General features: G+C 42.9%; 1 protein-coding gene across 5 annotated transcripts; it reads right to left on the bottom strand.

The window, feature by feature from the left end:
* Positions 1 to 27: 27 nt before the first annotated feature.
* LOC146382731 (protein phosphatase 1 regulatory subunit 12A) lies at positions 28 to 19,497 on the bottom strand. Of its 5 annotated transcripts, none has more exons than XM_084933597.1 (25): positions 19,121 to 19,495; positions 13,877 to 14,007; positions 13,399 to 13,517; positions 12,079 to 12,235; positions 11,780 to 11,924; positions 11,610 to 11,684; positions 11,368 to 11,447; positions 9,134 to 9,342; positions 8,876 to 8,985; positions 8,585 to 8,779; positions 8,340 to 8,422; positions 8,108 to 8,197; positions 7,862 to 7,960; positions 7,649 to 7,750; positions 7,483 to 7,573; positions 7,274 to 7,399; positions 7,084 to 7,186; positions 6,855 to 6,958; positions 5,510 to 5,569; positions 5,396 to 5,418; positions 5,255 to 5,318; positions 5,030 to 5,134; positions 3,877 to 3,927; positions 3,607 to 3,657; positions 28 to 1,309 (listed from the first exon to the last, which is right to left on the bottom strand). In XM_084933597.1, exons 1-25 carry the CDS (start codon positions 19,394 to 19,396, stop codon positions 1,223 to 1,225), a joined length of 2,736 nt encoding a protein of 911 aa, XP_084789723.1. In that variant the 5' UTR covers positions 19,397 to 19,495; the 3' UTR covers positions 28 to 1,222. The 5 variants fall into 5 exon arrangements, with proteins under 5 accessions (XP_084789723.1, XP_084789724.1, XP_084789722.1 ...); XM_084933598.1 differs by having other exon boundaries at positions 8,585 to 8,782; positions 9,134 to 9,318; XM_084933596.1 differs by having other exon boundaries at positions 8,585 to 8,782; positions 19,121 to 19,494.
* Between the last annotated feature and the right edge of the window lie 1,079 nt (positions 19,498 to 20,576).

Genomic DNA, 20,576 nt, shown 5'->3' with positions numbered 1-20,576 from the left:
TGAACAGAGGTGGATAATAACCAAGCATTTGCTACAAACACACTTTTATTAGGGTGCAGACATCCATTTAATATATTAGAAAACCAACATGTGAAGCAAGGCTACATGGAATTTTACTTCAAAGGGGTATTGTTCAAGGCTAACATTTATACACAGACTGTACATAACCATGCTCCTTTGTCAGAGGAATTGACGCCGAAAAATTATGAAAATATTTAATCCGATGATAACCAAAAACCACTCATAGCATAATAGGATGTGCAATGACCTCTGATATTCACCCATTGGTAATTTCTAACTCTACTTGCTTAAAGGCAAGCAGTCGTGAGGTGGTAAACTGAAACGTTTTCTGTCTGGAGGACGGGCAAAGCCTCGCAGATCTTTATCGCTTTGCAGAGAATAAAGTGCTGCGGTCGACCGACCGGTCAGTTTTTGTGTGTGTGCTTTTCTTTTTTTGTTTTTTAAGAGCATGGAGTGTATCTGTGGTCACAAAAATATAAAAATGATGTGGGGAAGTGCATAGGTGGAGAGGTAGGTGGCTTCAAACACTTGCACATGGAAAGACAACAACCCAACAGACCTTCACGGATGACTCCCGTTGTCAGGATGATGCTGAATGTTTAAAAAAGAAAAAAGAAAGAAAAAAAAAAAAGTAGGATGCACCAAAATCTTTCCTGCCTGACAACACATTACATTTGGACTGTGAGTAGGATGAGGGGATTGGGGGGGATGAAAAAAAAATAAATTGTGAATGTGTGTTGTGAGATGTGTTCGCAAAAATAAATACTAAGTGGGAACTTTAAGGCCCAGACTGTCTTGTGTGCATCGACAAAGTACGGATAGGAGTGCACAGGAGTGCGTTGGCGCTCACCATGACGCACAGTTTTGCGTGTTGCACCAGACACAGAGTGTTCTGGCTGTTGTCGGGTCTCATGATGCTACTGTGGAAGCCTCTGGCCGCAGCCACGGGGTCTTTGCTGTGACTATCCGGCATTAAGGCACACAAAAGACACTCCAGCTGTTCGCATAGAAGCACCACAATCCAAGTCATGCTGTAGTGCTCATGTACGAAGGACTTTCTGCTGCTTCTCTCCCCTTCTCTCTCTCTCTCTCGCTCTCTTTGGCACTGGGAGGAATGTATGGCAGGGAGTGATGGATGGATAGGTGGGTGGAGGGAGGCGGGGGGGATCCCTGCTCTTCATGTCACTCTCTCTCCCTGCATTTATTTGGAGAGTTTGCTGATGACACGGATGAGTGCTCCATTTTCATCTTTAAGACGCTGGTTGTCTGCCTTCAGGTCAACCAAAACCTGGTGGTAAAGATTAAACTCACTTTAAAACAAATTCTTTACACAATATAAATGCAGCTTTTATTTTACATTTGTCGTGGTCACATTACTGGATCAATGAGATGTTGGATGTTAAGAGATTAATGCAGTCAACAGGTTTGTGACTCTGAAGCAAAACCCATAAAGCTTCTTTCCCAGGAGTCGCAGCGGCAGATGGATCTGCACAGATTTGACGTCGGATGCCCTTCCTTCCTGGCACAACCTTCCCAGGGTTTTCCATCTCCTCCCAGTCTTGAACCGCAGATTCGCATTAGGCGAATGTGTTAATCTGCACTGTAGAGCCAAAAACTATGCACAATATAAATTTGTCCAATCTCCCCTACAAGGTCATCTCCATCTCACCGTCCTGCTATTTTTACATCTCTCTCTCGCTCCCTCTCTGGAAGTCAAGCTGACCTCACTTTCACGTCGAGGGATCAGAACTGGGTCTCTGGCTCTGAAGTCCACAGCGTCTAAGCCCAAAGGCAATGCCTGAGGTCAGGAGCACAAATAGAAGAAAGCTAGTGGTTTATTTTTTGACATTCATGGGCTGAGCAGTGAATTTGTCCCCCATGGTCGGGTTGTCAGCATAAAGTTCCGCTGTAACATCCTGAGGTGTTGGAGAGAGGACCTCTGCCCTCGTGTGCTGCCTCACAGTGCATTGAAGGCTTATTTATTTTGGCCTCTGCCCAACAACCAGCCCAACTTGCCAGATTTTTGCTTTCTGCAGCTTCATCCTCTTCCCATAAAATGAATTTAAAGTTGTAGGATTGCCATTTTGTCAAGGCTTTCCATCACAGATGAAAACGTGGTTGAAATGAGATATCCAAGAAGTGATTTTGAAAAACAAAAAAAAGCAAACAACAACAAAAACAAAGGCCCTGGAAGCTGTTTGGACATACACAACACAGTGACCTTGAAGAGGAGAGGAGCCTAAATTTATTCGAGTATAGCTTTTGCAGTTTTTTCCAGCAGGCACTGTGACCCACTGTAGCAAAATCAGCACATGAAATGTCATCATTAATGACTTTGCCATTAACTTGTAAATCAGCAAGCTCAATATAAAGAACCAGTAAACAGCACTTCCTAAAGTAAAGTAACAGCTATCAGTGTAGTTATGTGTGCTTTGTTTGTCTGATTAACTACAGGGAACAAAAAGGCTGATATAGATAACAGTGCCATTTAGTATTTCTACTTTTACATTAACAGTACAGAGAATTGACATCCTGTTGATAGGCTGGTTATTAATAAGTCAGCAACTCCTTTTAAACCAAAGGGTTGATTATAAATTGCTGCCTTAGCCTCCAAGCCATCAGATGTGTGATATATATATCAGGTGTGGATAAACTAAGCATTTACATGTTACATGTTGCTCCTTCTACAGTTCACTGAGGCTTTGAATATCAGAAGTGGAACTAATAAACCAACTTGATAGCAGAGAACGAAAAAAGAAAAGACAATAGATTCAAACCTGGATCTAAAGAGCTCATTGAATTTGAGTGTGATACTGTAATACGATGTAACTGTTGCAACAGTCACTTGTGCCCCTTCTTCCTTTCTAAATATTCCACAGCAACCTGTAAGTGGAATTACTAGAAAGTGGAAGTTTTAGCCACAAAGTTGCCGAGTCATAAACCCGTCTGCAGACTAAATAACTGCAGAGCTCCAAACCTCCGCTGGCATTAACATCAGCACAAAAAACTGTGCTTTCATGGCCCAGCAGCTATGTAGGTAATGTGTAGGTGGCCCAGTACTTTTTTATATATTGCACATAACTAAACACTGGATATACAGGGAAGCAGCGAGCCTGCCTCAGTCAGGTTACAAAACTAAATATCATCTTGTTAATTTGATGTTTTAGAGTGGGTGACACGATGAGCTTTGCTTTTTTTACCTTACTGAACCATTTAGGTTTTATCATTTTTAGTTATTGATTTATAAATAGAACTATTCTGTTAAAAGCCATGCTTAATCATTTGTCTGCTGTTACACAGAAGTTTATTATCTTTCGAGAAGGCAACAAAATAAGTCATTCTGTTCAGAGTCACAATGGAGACCTCAGAGACATAAGATGCCTCAAGTTGCTAAGCAACTAAATGAAGAAATTGGCTCCAAGAGACACCACCCTCGTCACACCACCTGGACACGGTGCAAAACAGCTCTCTACCTTGTGCTCTCACCACACTGCTGGACAGCACAAGCGAAAGCCAAGCTAATCGAGCAGAAGCATGCAAAAGTGCCCGTGGGCATGATGAGAGTCGTTCTCAACATCTTCTCACCTTTAGCTCCTCCTCCAGCTCCGCCATTCGCCGCTCCAACATCCTTCGATCCTGGCGCCGGGGAAAATACGACGTGGGAGGGTGGGGAGCAGGTAGAGAGAGAAAAAGAGAGAGTGACGTAGAAGGAGCACAAAAGTTGAGCGAAAACAAGTGAGGAAGTGGTTTGAGTGAGTAGAGAATAGAAAGCGTCAACAGACAGCAAGAGTGGCTGTAGTGTGGCAGATGAAGCGAAAACGCAACAAGTAACATCATCAGCAGGGGATGCATTACCTTCCTCTCCCGCTCCAGCAGGGCTGAACAGTCGGTCAGACGCTCCTGTCTCTGTTGAATACAATAAACCACGTTTACATAACCCGCAATGGTATTTTTACATGATCACATGCAGGCCTGTATGCAAAAAGACATCAAAAAGGTACACCCTGGAACCATGGACACAATAAGCCTGCATGTGAAACTGGGAGCTCACTGCTAGTGGTAGCAATCCAGAATTGTATTTGAATTCTGCCTCCTTACACGTCCTGAGGATCCGTACAGAGCATTTAACTCTCACAGTGCAGGCTTACAAGTGATTTACTAGAGTTTTCAAAAGTAGAATAAGAGGCAGAGCCTTCAGCGTTCAGGCACCACACCTGTGGAACCAGCTCCCAGTTTAAGTTCAGGAGACAGATTACTTTTTTTCAGAAAACTTAAAGTTGCGACAGGATTAGGTGAACATGAACAGAACTCTCTCGCAGGTTCAGGCTGCTGGACTACACATCACTACTGCCATTAACATTTGTCTTCCTGTAGTTTATGCTCTCCTTTCATCGACCAGTCTTGGTAGACTGATTCTGCTGGACTTCTCTTGCTGTTAAAAGGAAGTTCTTCCATCCCACTGTTGCCAAGACCCTAATCACAAGGGCTCATCAATGGGGGCTCTCTGTCTAATATTTTAAGGACTTTAAATTTACAAAACAAAAACCATAGTTGTCAATTGGTGCTATATAGATCAATTTTACAAAAATGTAAAAAAATTACTAAATAAATAAAAATTAAAAAAATCCAAATTCTAAGAACCTTTTTAATCTAGTAGCGGTCTCACTTTTCCCTCATCTGGGTAGAGCATTTGAAGGGTTGCTTACGGATCACTGACTGTACAATACACTCCCATTGGAGAATACAAAAAAATAAAATAAAATAAAAAATGCAGAAGGTATGAAACCAGGATTCAAATGCAGTCGAATGCTTAAAACAAAGGGAACATTATATGGGTTTCTATATTTAGCAATAGTATTTGAAATGAGGTTGAAAAAAAAAAATCATAAGCAGTAACAAAGAACCTGCCCTACTAGTTCCACCACTACGAGTTTCTTGCTTTGACTCTGCGTGGTGAAAGACGACAAGAACAGTTTCTGTTTGACTTTTTGTGCGTATTTGTCATCACCTGCGTGGCCTTTTCCAGATCCAACCTGGTCTGAGTGACACTCCTCTGAGTGTCCTGGAGCTGTGACTGGAGCTGGCTGTTTTCTCTGGAAACCTCCTCAAACAACTGACAAACACCACACACACACACACACACACACACACACACACAAGCAATGAAGAGTTAGGACAAATAAGGTAAATGTATCGCATGATCTCAACAGCGATACATTTGCTGTCGGTTCACCTTCTTAAAGTCCTTCGTCTCAGATCCTCCTCCCCGTGTACGGTCGCTATAGGATGAGTCCGACCTGGTTATATGAAAACAAAAAGGTCATCCACACTGTGAATGGAGAAAATTCAGATCAATCAAAAGTGGGATTCATACCTGGAACTCAAACGTTGGTCTGTCTGTAAACAAGAGGGGGGGGAAAGCAAATACCTTACAGCTCTTTTCTTAAGTTACAGTCTAATGAGATCACAAACAAGAGTTCACGCAGACCTGTGAATTGAGCCCACTGGTGGAAAACTCTTCCTCTCCACTGGGATCATTGTCTTCACCCTGCAGACGACACAGACAGAACAATAGGTTCTTACAGACATTGGCCCACAACAATCTACTAACTTTGTGTTGCACTGTCTCCATTTTTTGCAAAACACTGGGAAATGCCTAAAGGCTGCCGTGTGGTGGGACACACTACTGGAGTACAGAACCAACACTTATGCAAGCTCCCGAACCAAAAAACAGAGACGGGAGTTAAAGGTGGTTAAGATGAGACGCATGAGCAGAAATATTACAGTACTGTGCAGAAGTCTTAAGCCACCCCCGATTTCTTTATATGTTGGTAGGAAAATGGTAAATAAATGGCATCAATTTACTGTCCAATTTCTGCTATTTTTTTTTTTTTTTAAAAGAACACACTTCACACAGTACTGACATATGCCAAGGTTTGAACCAGTAGCTCTTTGGAAATCAACAAACAATAACATTCCTTTCAGCATGGTCAGGTACAAGGACTGGACTGGACTTGAATGAGTGAAAAATAAGCCAATGTCCAAAGCAAAACTTTGGAAGACTTTCAGAAAGTCTGGAGGACTATTGGATGGCTCATTGGAAGTGAAACCCAAAAGAGTTAGGGGTGGCTCAAGACTTATGCACAGTACTGTATGTTTAGCTGCGATGCAAGCATTTTGTCGTTGAGCAGTCCAATAATCAGATATAAATTTGTGTCTACTACATTTCTGTGAGTTAACTCTTTTCCTACAAAGACGACCTCCCTGTATCCTTAATGGCTTCTGATGCAAACCCAGTCATTTTGTTACATAAGCTGAAGTATGACGACCTGCTCGGTTCAGAGAAGAGCTTCGAGAGTTATCTCTAGTAGGCTTTCAAGGGGTAAACAGTTAAGCTAAATCAATTTGATAGTGTGCAGTTTTTATTAGACTTGAATGTGAATAATTCACAAAGCCAGGAGTAACGTTACCATGTTTGTAACTTGTTTAACCAAATGCAATAACTTACTAATGCAAAGCTAACATTAGATTCTTACCAGAAAAATAAACAGAGCGCCAAAAAAAATCTTTTCACTTGAAAACTAAAAGGTTTTTGGCCAGCTAAAGGCACTTTAAGAGTTTTAGCTCTCTAGTGAATATTAGAGTGCCTGACTGTTTTTCCCTTCAGTGTGACGCGTTGTGCTCCTTCTTCATAAAACCCTAAAGTCAAGTTTTCCCCTTATTCCTCCTCACCGTACACATCTTCGTTTTCTATTTTCTCTTGCCAAATTTGTCTCTTCTTATGAGCATATCCATCCTGCATTTCATTTGTCAGATTAATAAGCAGAATTTACCTCCCCGGTCCTCTGTGCCTTCCTCCTGGCTCGAATTTGCCTCCTCTCATTGCGCTCCCTGGCCCATCGCTCTGTCTCGCTCTCCCCTGTGTTGGCCTCCACATCTGGAACAAAGCCAGACAGCAGCCTTTTAAGACCAAACTAATGTTTGCGAGCAAAAACCACACGCTGATGAGCGAAGGAAATGTGAAAACAAAAACCCAAACAAGCAACAAGGGAGGCAGCCTACCTCTTCTGTCAGAGGTCTGAGGTCTAGGTGTGCCAGCAGGTTGTGTGAGGCCCAGCAGGTCTGACTTCTGCAGGCTGGCAATACGAGACCTCCAGCTCAATTCCTGTAAACACAGCATCCCCTGCTTTGTGACGTCACATGGTATTACATAAGGACAGCAGTCAACAGGCCTCTAAGTGCTGGCTCTCACCCCTTCCTCGCCCTTCTTCTGCTTTGCTTCCTTCTCCTTCTCCTCTTCCTTTTCTCTCCCTTTGTTGTCCGTCTTCATGGTCTGTATGGTCTTCTCTGCCTCCTGCAGATCTGTTAGCGTTACCCCCTTGAGGTGAAAGAAAACACAGTCAAGCGCCAAACTGACACAGCCTCTATCAGTAGGGCGAACATCTGAGCAAGTATCCCCACCTGAGTGGAGCGGCGGGATTGCCGTGCATGTCGGGAGCGAGCTTTCCTCTGCGCCTCTGCCTCCTCATCCCGCACTGGTGTCAGGTAGGACCTACATTAGCCAAAACGCAAGTTTAGCAACAAAGTGGCGCCCTTCGACATCCTCAAAGACACACTTATCACTCACTTGCGCCTCTGCTTGGCTTCCTGTTCGCCTGCAGTCGTGCTCTGAGAGTTGGAGGTGGTAATGGCTGGTTGATCCTTCTTTTCCGTCTGTTCCTGAGGAAGTCTTTTCGTAGAAAGAAAGATGAAAGGTGACTCATATTGGTCCAGAGGGAAAAAAAAAGAAATTGGGAAAATAAATAAATAAATTGTACATGCAGTGTAAAATGAAAAATACCTCTGAGCCAAGACACTATTAAGGCGGCCGAGTCCAGAGCTCGTTCCTGTGCTAGCTGAGGTCACGGTGGGGTCATCCAGTCTCTTTCCATAAGATGAGCTAGAAACAAGACAGAACCCATTGGAAACTCAAAGGCACCTTTCACAGCCGCGCACAAATTAGCGTTTGCCGTTAGGGGACAGCAATAAGCTGTGACAATTACACACAAAGAGCAGAGTTAGACGGGCAGTGAGCAGCACGACTGACCTGTGAAGCAAAGACGGGGTGGAGCTAGTGAGATCATTTCCTGACTGACTATTGAAGCGTCGGGTGTAAGAGGAGCTACGGCTTAGCCAACTGAGAGAGAGACACACACACACACACACACACACACACACACACACACACACACACACACACAGAGGGTGACAAGGGGACATATGCAGGGATTCGGATTCTGGCTTCACAAACGCAGACGTGTATGAGAGTTGACGCCCACCTGTTGGAGTTGTCAGCAGTGTTATCTGGAATACTGAAGAGTCTCCGTGTTGGATTGGGCGGAACTCGAGCAAGCCTTGGCTCCTGAGCGCAAGGGGGAAGAGATCAGTTTGTCATTTATTTATGTGACTCAGTGAATGGAGGCAGTAAAGAAGCCTTTATTTGGCCTGTCAAGCTAGATTTATAGAAGTACGACTGTGGTTTCATGAGTGCATAAACCTATGAATCACGCGAGCGCCTGCGTACCTTGGTGTCAGCCTCAGAGCTGAGGCGGGGGCTGGAGGCAGAGCGGCTCATGCCGAGGCCGGACTCTGGAGGTCTGCTGGTGTCCTGGCTGGTGTCGGATAGCCCAGCTGAGCCCAGAGTCACAGAGCTGCCCGCCTTCCTCAGAGATGTTCTCCATGACCCCGGGGCTTCAGTGGCTGGAGGCTTGCTTAATTCCTGCTACACACACACAGTCAACATTTTTATTATCCTGCCTTGCTGTCACACAGCCGTACATGCATCTCATGTTCTCCAAGTCATTTTCCCGTTTACCCTTTTCACTTGACTCGCAGTGGTGCTTGTTGACATGGAGGTAGGAAGCAGATTGGTGGTGTTGCGCTTGTTGTTCAAGTTGTTTATGATTTCTCGCTTTTTCGCTTTCTCTGCAAGAGTGCAAAGGTTATTAAAAATGCTCTTATGCCTTCTTTGTATGAGCGCAAAGGTCATTAGGATTAATCAATAACAATAACTCTGAACTATAAAAACAGCCAGCAGGTACTTCAAAGCAGAAACAACCACAGCTTCTCTCACCTGACTCTGCATCGCTCTCAGACTCGCTCTCCTCCTCTGAGCTGGAGCTGCTTGAGGCTTTCGCCTGGCCCTGAGACTGGTTCTGTCCCGCCTGGCCTTCCTCCTCCTCGTCCTCAGCCGGACTGCTCTGCAGGGCAGGAGGAGGAGGGTGCTTCTCCCGCTCGTGGAGGCAGATCTTCTCCTTGCTGCTCATACGAGAGATAGAAGTCCTGCAGGGGCAGGGCCAAGGTGGGGGGGTGGGGGGGGGTAGAACAACAGGTGGCATGCAGGGAGCTGATCAGTGAGGGTAATCATTCCATGTGCAGCCAATTAGAGCGAGCATGCATCAATCAAGACCTCAGTAGGTGAAACAGTGGGTCGTTTTCTGTGCCGCCGTTTCTGCTTCGTTTGTAATTGTGGCCAATTGCACCAATTTGAGCCGTTTCCTTAAAGTGAAACGTTGAAATCATTCACACAGATTAAGGAGCAGCCACAGAAGTGAAAAAAACAAAAAACAAATGCTGTCTCTCAATGCCACACTACATATTAATGGTAAATAATATGATTTACGTGCACATTTGGCCCTATTAACCAAGACATCAACAGCAAAGCACCCATCCTCTGAAAAGTGTTTGAATTATACTTGTTTTTACTCGAGAAGGAGAAACAGTGAAAAATGGCATTCAAAGATAAAATAAGACATCTTTTCATGGAGAAACAAAGTATGCTTTTATATCGTCAACAACACTTAGAGGGCAATCATTTTATACTACCTGAAAACTTAAAACATCCTTGCTTAGTTCTACATGACTTTTCAATTCAACATTACAGAGAAATATTTATGCTTTAGTCAGTTTCTGTTTCTTTTACCCCGCTTGACCAACTTCTACCGGTTTTTGCAAAGTTTTGAAAAAGTCCTTGATTTCTACTGTCTACTGCATATTGTTAGCACACAAAGAAACATGCTGGGATAACAACACGACACCTTGGGACACTCTCCAAAGACACATTGTTAACCTTTAGAGTTTCCTGGTTAAATTAATGTTAAAAAAAAAGGTGTGGAGCAAGAATAACTTTATAAAGTTTATAAACTTTATAAAAAATTTATATATTTTTTCTTTTTTTTGTGCAGCTTTTAATCAACTGCTTGCAAACGCTTGCACTGCTGCATGAGAAGTCACAAATTTGAAAACCTTTTTCTGACATTACATCATATCCTATGCATCTAATGGACATCTACTGCTCTTCTATTCAACTCCACCCTTTTGGCCTGGAAGGCCCTTCGTACTAAGAGCAAAGAGGATCCTATAAATTTAAGACTGTTTAGTCTTTAATATTTAACGTGAAGGAATATGACAGCATTATTTGAATGTCTTTAATGAATGTTTTAGGGGGCAGGGATAGCTCAGTAGGTAGAGTGGTGGCCCCATTATCGGAAGGTCGGGGGTTCGATTTCCCTGAACAGCTACCCTGAGGTACCCCTGAGCAAGGTATCGTCCCTACACACTGCTCCCCGAGCGCCCAATGGCTGCCCACTGCTTCACTGAGTGAATGGGTTAAATGCAGAGAGGAATTTCCTCACGGGGATCAATAAAGTACACTTTTTTCTTAAGTCACTTACATGTTTTTAAGTCACTGGCATTTTTTTTCATCTGTAATTTTGTTTGTTTTTGTTCTTGGAATCTTTCATGTACAGAAAAAGTCTAACCATCTCAACCATCTTTAAATGTATGAAATACATCTTTAACACTGTTTTCTTGATCCCCCGTTTACATGATCACATCGGATGTTCTGTGAGCGAGCACACCAACCTTCACTGTAGTTTTTACGCTGCATAAACTGCGATGTTGTAATTTACTCGTATCACCCACCATTTTATTTTACTGTTAATATATTTTTTCCTTCTAGCGTTTGATGGCAAATATAGTCTCGCTAGGGGGACTTAATTATTTGTTGTAAGCTGCCATTTGCAACAGGCTGGATTTAGCATTTACAATGTGATCAGATGCAGACTGAAAAAGAAAGCATTAATATTCAGTATGAAACTGAGAGACAGACTGCTACATCTACCCAGGTTGGTGGGTAGAAGTAACACAGCTGAAGGGATGGGAACACTGGGACTGTCACACCTGCATGCAGACAACAGCTGGATCAAGGATTACCAGGATTGGGCTGAGGAACAGCATAGCGTGTACACACTCACACACACACAGATATACACAAACATACGGACGCACCAACACACTGGCACTGACCTGCGTGGGCGGACTGGTACCATGGGGATATGCGAAATGGGCTCAATAACAGGAGTCTGTTTCTCTTTCTCGCTACGTAACTGAAGAGGAATATAAACAGACATAAACACAGAGAGCACTCGCCGTTGGAACGCCATCAATCATGACAGGTCTGTCCGAGTAAGTGAGATAGTCACAGTGCCTTGTGTGTGTGTGTGTGTGTGTGTGTGTGTGTGTGTGTGTGTGTGTGAAGACAGACTCACAGCGTTCTGCTTCTTCTGCAGCTCCTCCAGAACGTCCACGAGGTTCTCGTCTGCAACATCTAAAGGTGTTTGTCCCTACAAGGACAGCCACAGTGATCAGTGATGGCACATGCTAAAGCTCCAATCACAGACTGAACTGCAGAGGGAAAGCTTGTCCGCCGTGCCCTCACCACATTGTTGACGGCACCCATATTGCACATGTTGTCAACCAGCAGGCTGCACACCTCCTCCTGCCCCCAGTGAGCTGCTGCGTGCAGAGGCGTCCACCCGTCAGTGTCGCTGCAGTCCACATCCACCCTGCACTGTAACAGTACCCTGAGCGAGGTGAGGCAGTTGGGAGGAGAGGAAGGAGGGGAGGAGTGGAGGTGGAGGAGAGGACAAGGCTAAGAATAAAAGCCGTTTGACTTGGAGTGGTAACAAAATTAAACAAAAGTCAACAAGCTGCTCTTATGTGTGCACTTATGCTCACTTCAGGACTTCAATGTAGCCTTTGGCAGCGGCGACGTGTAGAGCCGTTGCCTTGGTGTTTGGGTGAGGTGTGAGTGTGCCGTCTCCTGCCAGCACCGCCATGGCATCCCGGAGCATGATCCTCTCCTCTTCCTTTCGGGCCGTATCCACGTCTATTCCTGTGACAAGCAGTGACAACCTCGAGTTAAGAAGCACTTCAAAGCATCTAAAACTCCCCTTCCATTTAGATCTATGATGAGTGATGACATCAGGGTTACAAGTCAGGTTTAATGTACTCTAACTTAAGTTTTGTTTATGAAAAGCTTACAAATATCAGGACAATTCTGTAAGTAAAGCATCCCACACACAAAAAAAAATAGTTGTGCGTGTAAATTTATCTCTTATACGTCATCTGTGCTCCCGGTTGTATTTGGATCTCAGCTAACACGCATTCGACAGAGATAAAAGCACAAGCCTGGAGTCCAGAACAATTAAGGTTACAGAACATTTGGTGCACGGCGGCTCTCCTTGTTTCTTTGCCTCCTTTTGGAAGGAACAGGAAAAAGGAAAAAATGAAGTTCTGAGGCTCCATATTTATAAAAAAAACCCTGAAGCCTGAGCTCTGTATGATTTCCTGCTTGTGAAAAACTAACGCAACTGGCACCAAAGCTGTGGAGGATCATCAGTATGGTCAATTCCTTGAAATACTCCCAACATCATCGCTTCGGTTGACTAACACATGTGAGCTCAAGTTTGTTTTCAGTCTTCTAACTTCAGTAAGATTACTGACTGTACATAAAAGTTCTCTTTTAATTTGGCATCATCGCTCATCACACTGAAAATTTGATTTTCGGTTTCAGGATTGCAGGTTTGGCTGATTAAAGGACCTAAAAATACAGATAACACAGAAACGCACAATATCCGATTACAAGCAACCTTGCATTTGTGTTGATTCTACACAAAAGTAGGGTTTATATTGTCTTTTAATTATTAAGATGGATGTGCACATCCCAACAGAACTGACAACCTTGAATCAAGCCCCCGTGCGCTCGCATTGGGAGCAGTTATCTTGCACAATTGCCCATATTTCTCGTGTGCTTTACTAATTTACTATACCTTAAAACTGAGGAAGCGTTTCAAGGCTAGGATCTCAATCGATACTGTGCCCAAGTCCAGCTGAACTGTACCTGGAGCCACATCCTAAAGTGCACTAGAGTACGGCACCCAGCAATCACAATAGTCAAACAAGCTAATGTGACTGCATGTTATGAGTCACTTAGAGGGAGGACACCATAAAGGTGGAGAGGAGGTGTTCCAATTCTCCCGTTTTTGTTGCTTTTACCTTGTTTTTTAATTTCAGCTTTCAGGAGCCTTTCCATTGCATCTTCTGTGGCAACATCCAGAGGAAGCTCTCCCTCGCTGTTCACTGCTCCAACATGAGCACCGTGTTCTATCAGATACCTTAAAAAATAAAGATACGTTTGTCAGATAGCAACGGTAAAACCTGAATGGAGGATAAACGAGTTTTCTTGGCACCCTCCGATGAGCTTTTGGCCTTCAGTCAAAAGGAAGATCACTGGTTCACTGAGTTTAAAATACATTTTTATTCAAGTCAAGTAACACCGACTGTTAGCCTTAAATGTATGTCGACCGATTGTGCAGTCAACCCCCTCTCCAGAAGGCCAATCGCGAGCCTGGGAAAACCCCTGAATATGTGTGAGTTTTATGTGTGTTATCTAACACTGATTTACGTCTGTGTTTTCTAATCCCTCAGCACCACTCGGCTGTGATGTGACAAAGTGATGGTGGTCGACACTCACTTAGCAATCTGGATGAAACCGCAGGAGGCTGCAGCATGCAGAGGAGTCCAGCCCTCGTTATCTCCTCTGTTGACGTCGCTCCCGTTCTCCACCAGGAACTGCACCATCTCAGCGTTTTCATCAATGCAGGCCTGCCAGAGGACAAACGTCCGCATGATGGATTGCCGTGTACAAGTGTTTACTGTTTATTCTGACATTAACAAATGGATGACAGTCTGAGTACAGTTTCAGTACAGTAGAGGAGGTCTCTGACCCACTTCACCATGGTTCGTTGCTAAAGGCAAAACTCCAGACTCTTCCAAAATCTGTTAAACTCAACCAAAGCAGCGGGGCTAAAACAATGACTACTGTGTCTCCTTGCTGTAATGACTTTCTGCTAAGTGGGTTGCTAAAAGCCCTCAAGTACTTTCCAAAACAGTCATTTTGCAGCACAAGTGAAACAGCGATTCTATTTAGCAGCTTTTCCTCAAGCTAGGTCGAGCAAAGAATCTAAGTGTGATCAAACGCAAGTCCCGGGATAAATCCCACGAGGACCTCATGGGATTTTGCTATGATAGGTTACTTTGATTTAAGTTAATATTTATTAAAAAGAGCCAGATGGAAGGTTCTTGTACTGAAGAAGTGTTTTTTTTGGCTACTTTTTCACTCATTTTCAGCTGATGGTTTTCAGAGGAATGTTTTTATTTGGTTTTTTAAGCCACTTAACTCTGACCTATGAATCATTCAAAAACTAACTCAAGAGATAAACCAGTTTTGAATCTAAACATAACAGTCAACTTCACCAATAACCACTTTTAATTGGCAGCTATTAGCTAACGACAACATTTCCCGGCATGGTGTGCAGTGTGTCCTTAAACGCTGAGGAAACAGAACAAGTGGATGACAAAAGGAGATGTGGGTAGCTTTAAAAAAAACAACAAAAAAAAACTGGCAAATGGACAGCCTCTTAAAGTCATGGCCTTAAGAAATAAGGAAAAAAAAGAATCCAGCCGAGACCAGAAAGATGGATCTGGCCTTTCATCCATCTACTGTTTGCTCCGGTCTCATCAGAACGGTGGCTGTCAATAAGCCATTTTTAATTAAGGGAAACAGGGAGAAAAGCCTGAGGTATGTGCCAAATTACACAGGAACTGGACTGAAAATCAGTGGCAGCACCGATTCCTCACGCCTGATGGATTGACGGATCCAAATTTGAAGCTTTGAGCTCAAAAAGGCAGCCAACATCCAAAGAAGAGCATCGAATGTCTTTCAAGAAGCCTGGAGAACAATTCCTGAAGAGTACTCAAAGAAATGACAAGAAAGCTTGCCTAGGAGAGTTCAGGCTGTGTTGAAGAATAAAGATGGTCATACCAAATACTGACTTTCAAAGGCATTAAATTTGAACAAGCTTCATTTTTAGCTTGTATAATGTATTTCCATGCATGTTTACAAATGTTTCTGTATCTACCACTACACCAATTTCCCATTTTCCTATCAAAATATAAAGAAATGAGCCGTAGCTCAGAATCTGTGCGAAGACCAAATAAATAAAATGTTAATAACACAAAAAACTAAAAATATATTACTAGCGTCTGTGCCTACTCTTTGATGGTGTAAGAATCAGACAGGGAGTAACATAAGATTATGCTTTTGTTATTCTTCATTTTTGGGTGAAAACTGATGTAGACACTGACTTTATAAATAGCATTATTAGTTCATTTACGAATGTCTTTTAATTACAGGGATGCACTGATATATTAGCTCACATTCACTAATGTTTAACTGTCAATTTAGAGCAGGGTAAATGTTCACTGACACAGAGTTTAAACTTAAAAATACTTTAACAATGAACATATCTTTGTTTCTCTGGCACAAGGGAGGAATAAGTAGCACAATATACAAGTAAAACAACAACAACAACTGGTTAGAGGCATCAGCAATTGTTAAACTGCTATTTTAAACACTTTTAGAAAATCAGCCAGGAATTTCAACATCGGAGCATCCTTGGTTGATTATATTTATGTTCACTGACTGAACTTTGCAGCACTCCATAATTCCATTCACCTGTCTATGAAATATTAGTAATGCTCTGGGTTTGTGAGTCTCTACTTCAAAAGTAAGATAATAAGTAAGACAATAGTTTACTCAATATGTGATATTATGGCAATTTTGAACATTTTCCTATATTCTGAGTATTTTTTATTTAATATTTGCAGAAAGTTTGCCTCCTATCAGGTGACCTACGCAACCGTCTCGTAATCAAAAGCGGTTGTGAGCGTGCACCGCCCTCGAGCTCTGAGCAAACATTTAGTCACCACAAGTTGCAGAATGTGAAAAAATGATTTTCTAGTTGCAAGGAGGTTTCTTTCCTATTTTAACTTGTGTAACTTTGAATTAGGATGCGGTTTTGTCATGCTGAGTGCGTCCAGTGTTGGACGATTTTTTCAGTAAAATCGCTTTAATGCAAGTTTGCTCGGCTAACACTATCTCGGGAAGGCGGTGCGTGAGATGAACATTTTCATTGATTTGATGATAATATCGATATTTGGTGTCCCGGTATCGGTAAGATATGAACAATATCATGACATTATGCTGCCCCATGGCTATTATAGCCTACGACTAAAACTAGGCAAGAAATAAATATTTTAAGTAACAAAATAAAATCAAAAACTACATTTTTGAAGTTTTTATCTTATTTACCTTTGTCAACAAAATCAGTACGAAGAGGCTTTGGTAAATACTTTTGTGTTTACTGGAAAAACCACATGTGTGGCTGTGAATCAGGTGTTTGCATTGGGATCGCCGCCCTGAGCTTCTGAATAATTAAAGAACACTAAAACTAAAACTGGCACCCTCTCTGAAAACTAGCTAAATTGAACAGAAGAGAACGTTTTCAATCGTAAACAATGAAACCACTCTTTATTAAAAGAGGGATCATGGTGTGCCATCTTTTTAGTGGGTACCTGTTGGCAATGAAGCTATTCCTCTGTATTTTATCTTATATATATGCATGTATGCAAAGACAAGCTGCTGCAGACTCACTTTGGAGGAGTTTTCGACGATGCTTCTCCAAAACGAGAGCGATTCTGAGTAATCAATAAGTGAAACCAAAAGTGACGGTCCATATTTTAGATACAGTGCCAACACAGTTTCTCCTGCTATCTCAGAGTTTGCATATATGTAAACATCTGTAATACTTTGAAATACAAATAAAGTAAAAAAAAAAAAACTTTTCTTTTTCTTTTTTTTTTTTTTAAATAGCTGTCAATACATTTCACTAAAAACTACAAATGTTAACTTCACGAAGAAGGTTGCAAAGTCATACGGATGCCTCCTCTGGGGACTACAGTGTTTATTTAAACATAATAATAAATTGAGTGGCAATCTACTGCGTAGTTGCCGAGATCGGCCTGGGCCAATGCGGCACATTGCCAGTGGCATGGCTATAAATACTTGATAAAGGTGGAGATTTATCTTTTTGTGACTGTGAAGCAAAGCTGAACTGAATACTAACAACAAAATGATTAGTTTAATCTGCACTGGTGTCTCATTTCACTGATGTCAGCAGGTGAGATGATATTTACTCAAAAAATGTGACGTTACTGAAGCAGTTCTTCTGTGGGACGTCACAGCGCCAAGTGTCTGTAACACGTACAGAAACGTCTCCATCAGGCCTGTCTTAAGCCACCTAAGAGGCTTTTCTTTTAGGCTAAATCAACTAATCACAAAGCCTCCTCCTTCCCTTTTATAATATGAGATATTTAGGCAGGTAATGCATGGGAAAAAAAACAAAAAACAAAAATGTGATCATTGTAAGAGCTGAAAATAGGGCTCAGCAACAGCCGGGGGGGGGGGGGTCGCCCACTAATGGAGTGGGTGCTCTGAGCTGAATGAATGAACAGTGGGTACTTCTGGCACCCTGCGTGTTACGACGGTCCATACACACACATACACACACTCTCAGCAGACTCCTTCACTGGGTCATCAAGTGACTCATTGTGAAAATCGCCTTTGACAACAGCAGTTTGTGCTGTTTGAGGCATGTTTTCCATTTCTTCATCCGAAATCCCTAAAGTCCCCTCCATGGGGAACTGGCAAAGGGAAGGAGAAAGAGAAAGCAAGAAGAGAAGAAGGAGGAGGAGGAGGAGGAGGGAGAAGACAGAAAAGGCTTTGGATGAAGAGGATGGAAAGTTTGGAGAGTGCGGGCCCTATATTTAATTCGAGTTGCCAGGCAACCGATGAGCAATAGGGGGAGAGAGGGATGGAGGGCAAGGAGGGAGACCACACTGGGTGACCGGTCGGACATGTGGAGCCACCAGAAGACTCATCTGAACCAGCCGTGGTGGGGCAAAGTCACTAAACTGCCTCAAAATTGGGAGGGAAAAACCACATCTGCATGAGCACGCAGGCCAGAGGACTTCGAAGCAGATCTTTTCTGTATGTTCTCAGGAATCCTGGTTAAAACTCATCTGACCCTGCTTTCACTTTATGAGATGAGACACTAATGTGTTTACCACACAGTGCCATTAAAGTGGAGGAAATGCTGCATCACCGAGGGCCTGTGTGACAGGGATGGTGTCCAGAGTGAGCCTGGGTGTTATGACTTAAGTCAAGAGCAGGGACAAGAGGAGGACTTGAACATGCACCGAACAAGTCCAGCCTATCTTCGACTCATGAACGCAACAATCACGCAAACTGCAATAATAAATGTAAGGGTGAAAACTTTAGTTATAATGCCCTCCTTCTTTTCTTTTTTGCTTTTAGACCTTTAGATAGAACGGTGAAACTCTCTCTCCCACTACTTTCCTGACTCTTCGGCAGGGACTGTATGCCACAAGCCTGCCCATAACTGTCTAAAAATGGTCCACCAGGCTCTTTGGTTTTTACCGTCTGCTGCCCTCTCGTTCGCTTTTTTTTTACGCCACAAAAAGAAGCCTGTAATTTACTGAATGCAACAGTGCGGATCAGACAGCCTCCCAACGGGCTAATAAACCAAGTTTGCTAGTGTTAAACAGGCCAGAAACTCTTCCTGGACTTTATAAAACAAACGCACAGAGGAATGAGTGATGGATTACAGGAGCTGCTGGGCTGGAAGTACGTTAGTGGTCCATTTTACCTGTGAGTCCTCTTCGCTGTGAGGATCATTAAGGGATAAACGCTGAGCCCTTTTCCCTTTAGTTGAGCGACAGTTGTAGCAACTGTAGCGATTAGCTCGGGCAGAAAGGAAAACTAGCTGCTGACAGTTAGAGGGGCAAAACTTCCTACCTGGTGAAGCGCTGTCAGTCCGTCTACGTTAGCGTGGTTGATGTCAGCTCCCTGTCGGAGCAGCGCTGCCACCTCCTCCCGGTCTCCGGCGGAGCAAGCAGCCATAAATACGGCTCCTTGGGCGAACCGAACTTTCGCCCGGCGCGTTCCGGAACCGCTCGAGATTTCCCGGGACTCCGAACCCGTCTGATCCGTCTCTGAGCCCAGCCATCGCTGCAGCTGATCCTGCCGTCGCTGCTTGGCAGCTTCGGACCGGGAATGGTCAGTGGCCGCCATCTTCCCTGGTCTGTCCCGGACAGATTCAGCTCATGGTACGAGGAGAGAAGCGGAGTGCCGTGTTTGGATTCCGCCCCCCCGCCCTCAACACACCTCCCGGACTGCGCCCCCTGGCGGACAACACGACATAGCGAACTTCTGCGACTGAGTGGCAGTTCTGCGCTGCCTTCAGGAACTACTCGGAAGTTTCCCTGTTATTTTTTTTTACCGCATCAATTTAAGGGGAAAAAGTTCAGACAGTTAAGATGACTTAAACCACAAAATCAAAGAAATAGCACAGATTCCCTTTTAATATTTGTTATATTATATATTGCAACACAAACACAAAATTATATAAGTAAATACAACAGTTCATGCTGGAACCGAAAACATTTTGGGATTTTATGTTTTTCTGTCATATTATTTTAATGTTCGTTTTTTTTTCTTTTTTTTTCTTGTTTTGATCTTTATGAATAGAATAGAATGCCTTCATTGTCACTATACAGATGCATCTCCTACTCAGTGCAAACATGGGGGTGGGGGGTTCACAGTTCTGCAGCACTATATACATATGAACAGTATTTAGACAAAAAATATATATATAATGTACAAATATTTAAAAAAAAAAAAGAAAAGAAAAGAAAAGAGAGAGAGACAGAAAAGTAAATATGTAAATAAACAGCGTTTTGTATTGTTTGGGTTATTGCACATAGAATGTAGTTTTGCACAGTGGCGTGTTTATCAGTGCATGTGCATGTGTAAGTTAAGGGTAGTTATGGCTAATAACTGGATGATACCAAGTTCACCAGCTTTCTTAAAAGGCCAGAAGTGATGAGACTTATGTGTGACACGTTTCGCTATTATATGTGAACAGAATGGGGGGGGGGGATATTCAAATACTCCTCTAACCAAAACAACAATAAAACTCCTCAATTTGACGCAAAAAACGAACTCCTTTTTTGTACTGCAATAATTTAACATTTTTTAAATTAAATCAGAATCAGAAAGACTTTATTTATCCCCAAGGGGCAATTAAGATACAACAGAGCAGCATGACGTTAAAGATAAGGACAGGGCATAAACAGGCAATAAGAATGAGTTGACAAATACACAGAATATACAGTATATACACAGTTTTAGAATTAAAGTGACTGAATAAGTGAATGCACTGCTGTTATGTTAGTAACTCAAGAAGAACTCA

This window comes from Perissodus microlepis, chromosome 7 (genome assembly GCF_051167445.1).
Source record: "Perissodus microlepis isolate ML-2025 ecotype Zambia chromosome 7, ASM5116744v1, whole genome shotgun sequence".
Classification (NCBI taxonomy): Eukaryota; Metazoa; Chordata; class Actinopteri; order Cichliformes; family Cichlidae; genus Perissodus; species Perissodus microlepis.
Note: the sequence above shows the minus strand (reverse complement) of the source record. Positions and strands in the feature narration are given on the sequence as shown.

Coding starts and splice junctions, on each gene's coding strand:
- LOC146382731 (XM_084933596.1), bottom strand. CDS start 19,396: ATGGCGGCCACTGACCATTCCCGGTCCGAAGCTGCCAAGCAGCGACGG. Junction 5,319..5,395: donor GACCAACGTTTGAGTTCCAG/GTATGAATCCCA, acceptor TCATATAACCAG/GTCGGACTCATCCTATAGCG. Junction 5,135..5,254: donor AGACGAAGGACTTTAAGAAG/GTGAACCGACAG, acceptor GGTGTTTGTCAG/TTGTTTGAGGAGGTTTCCAG.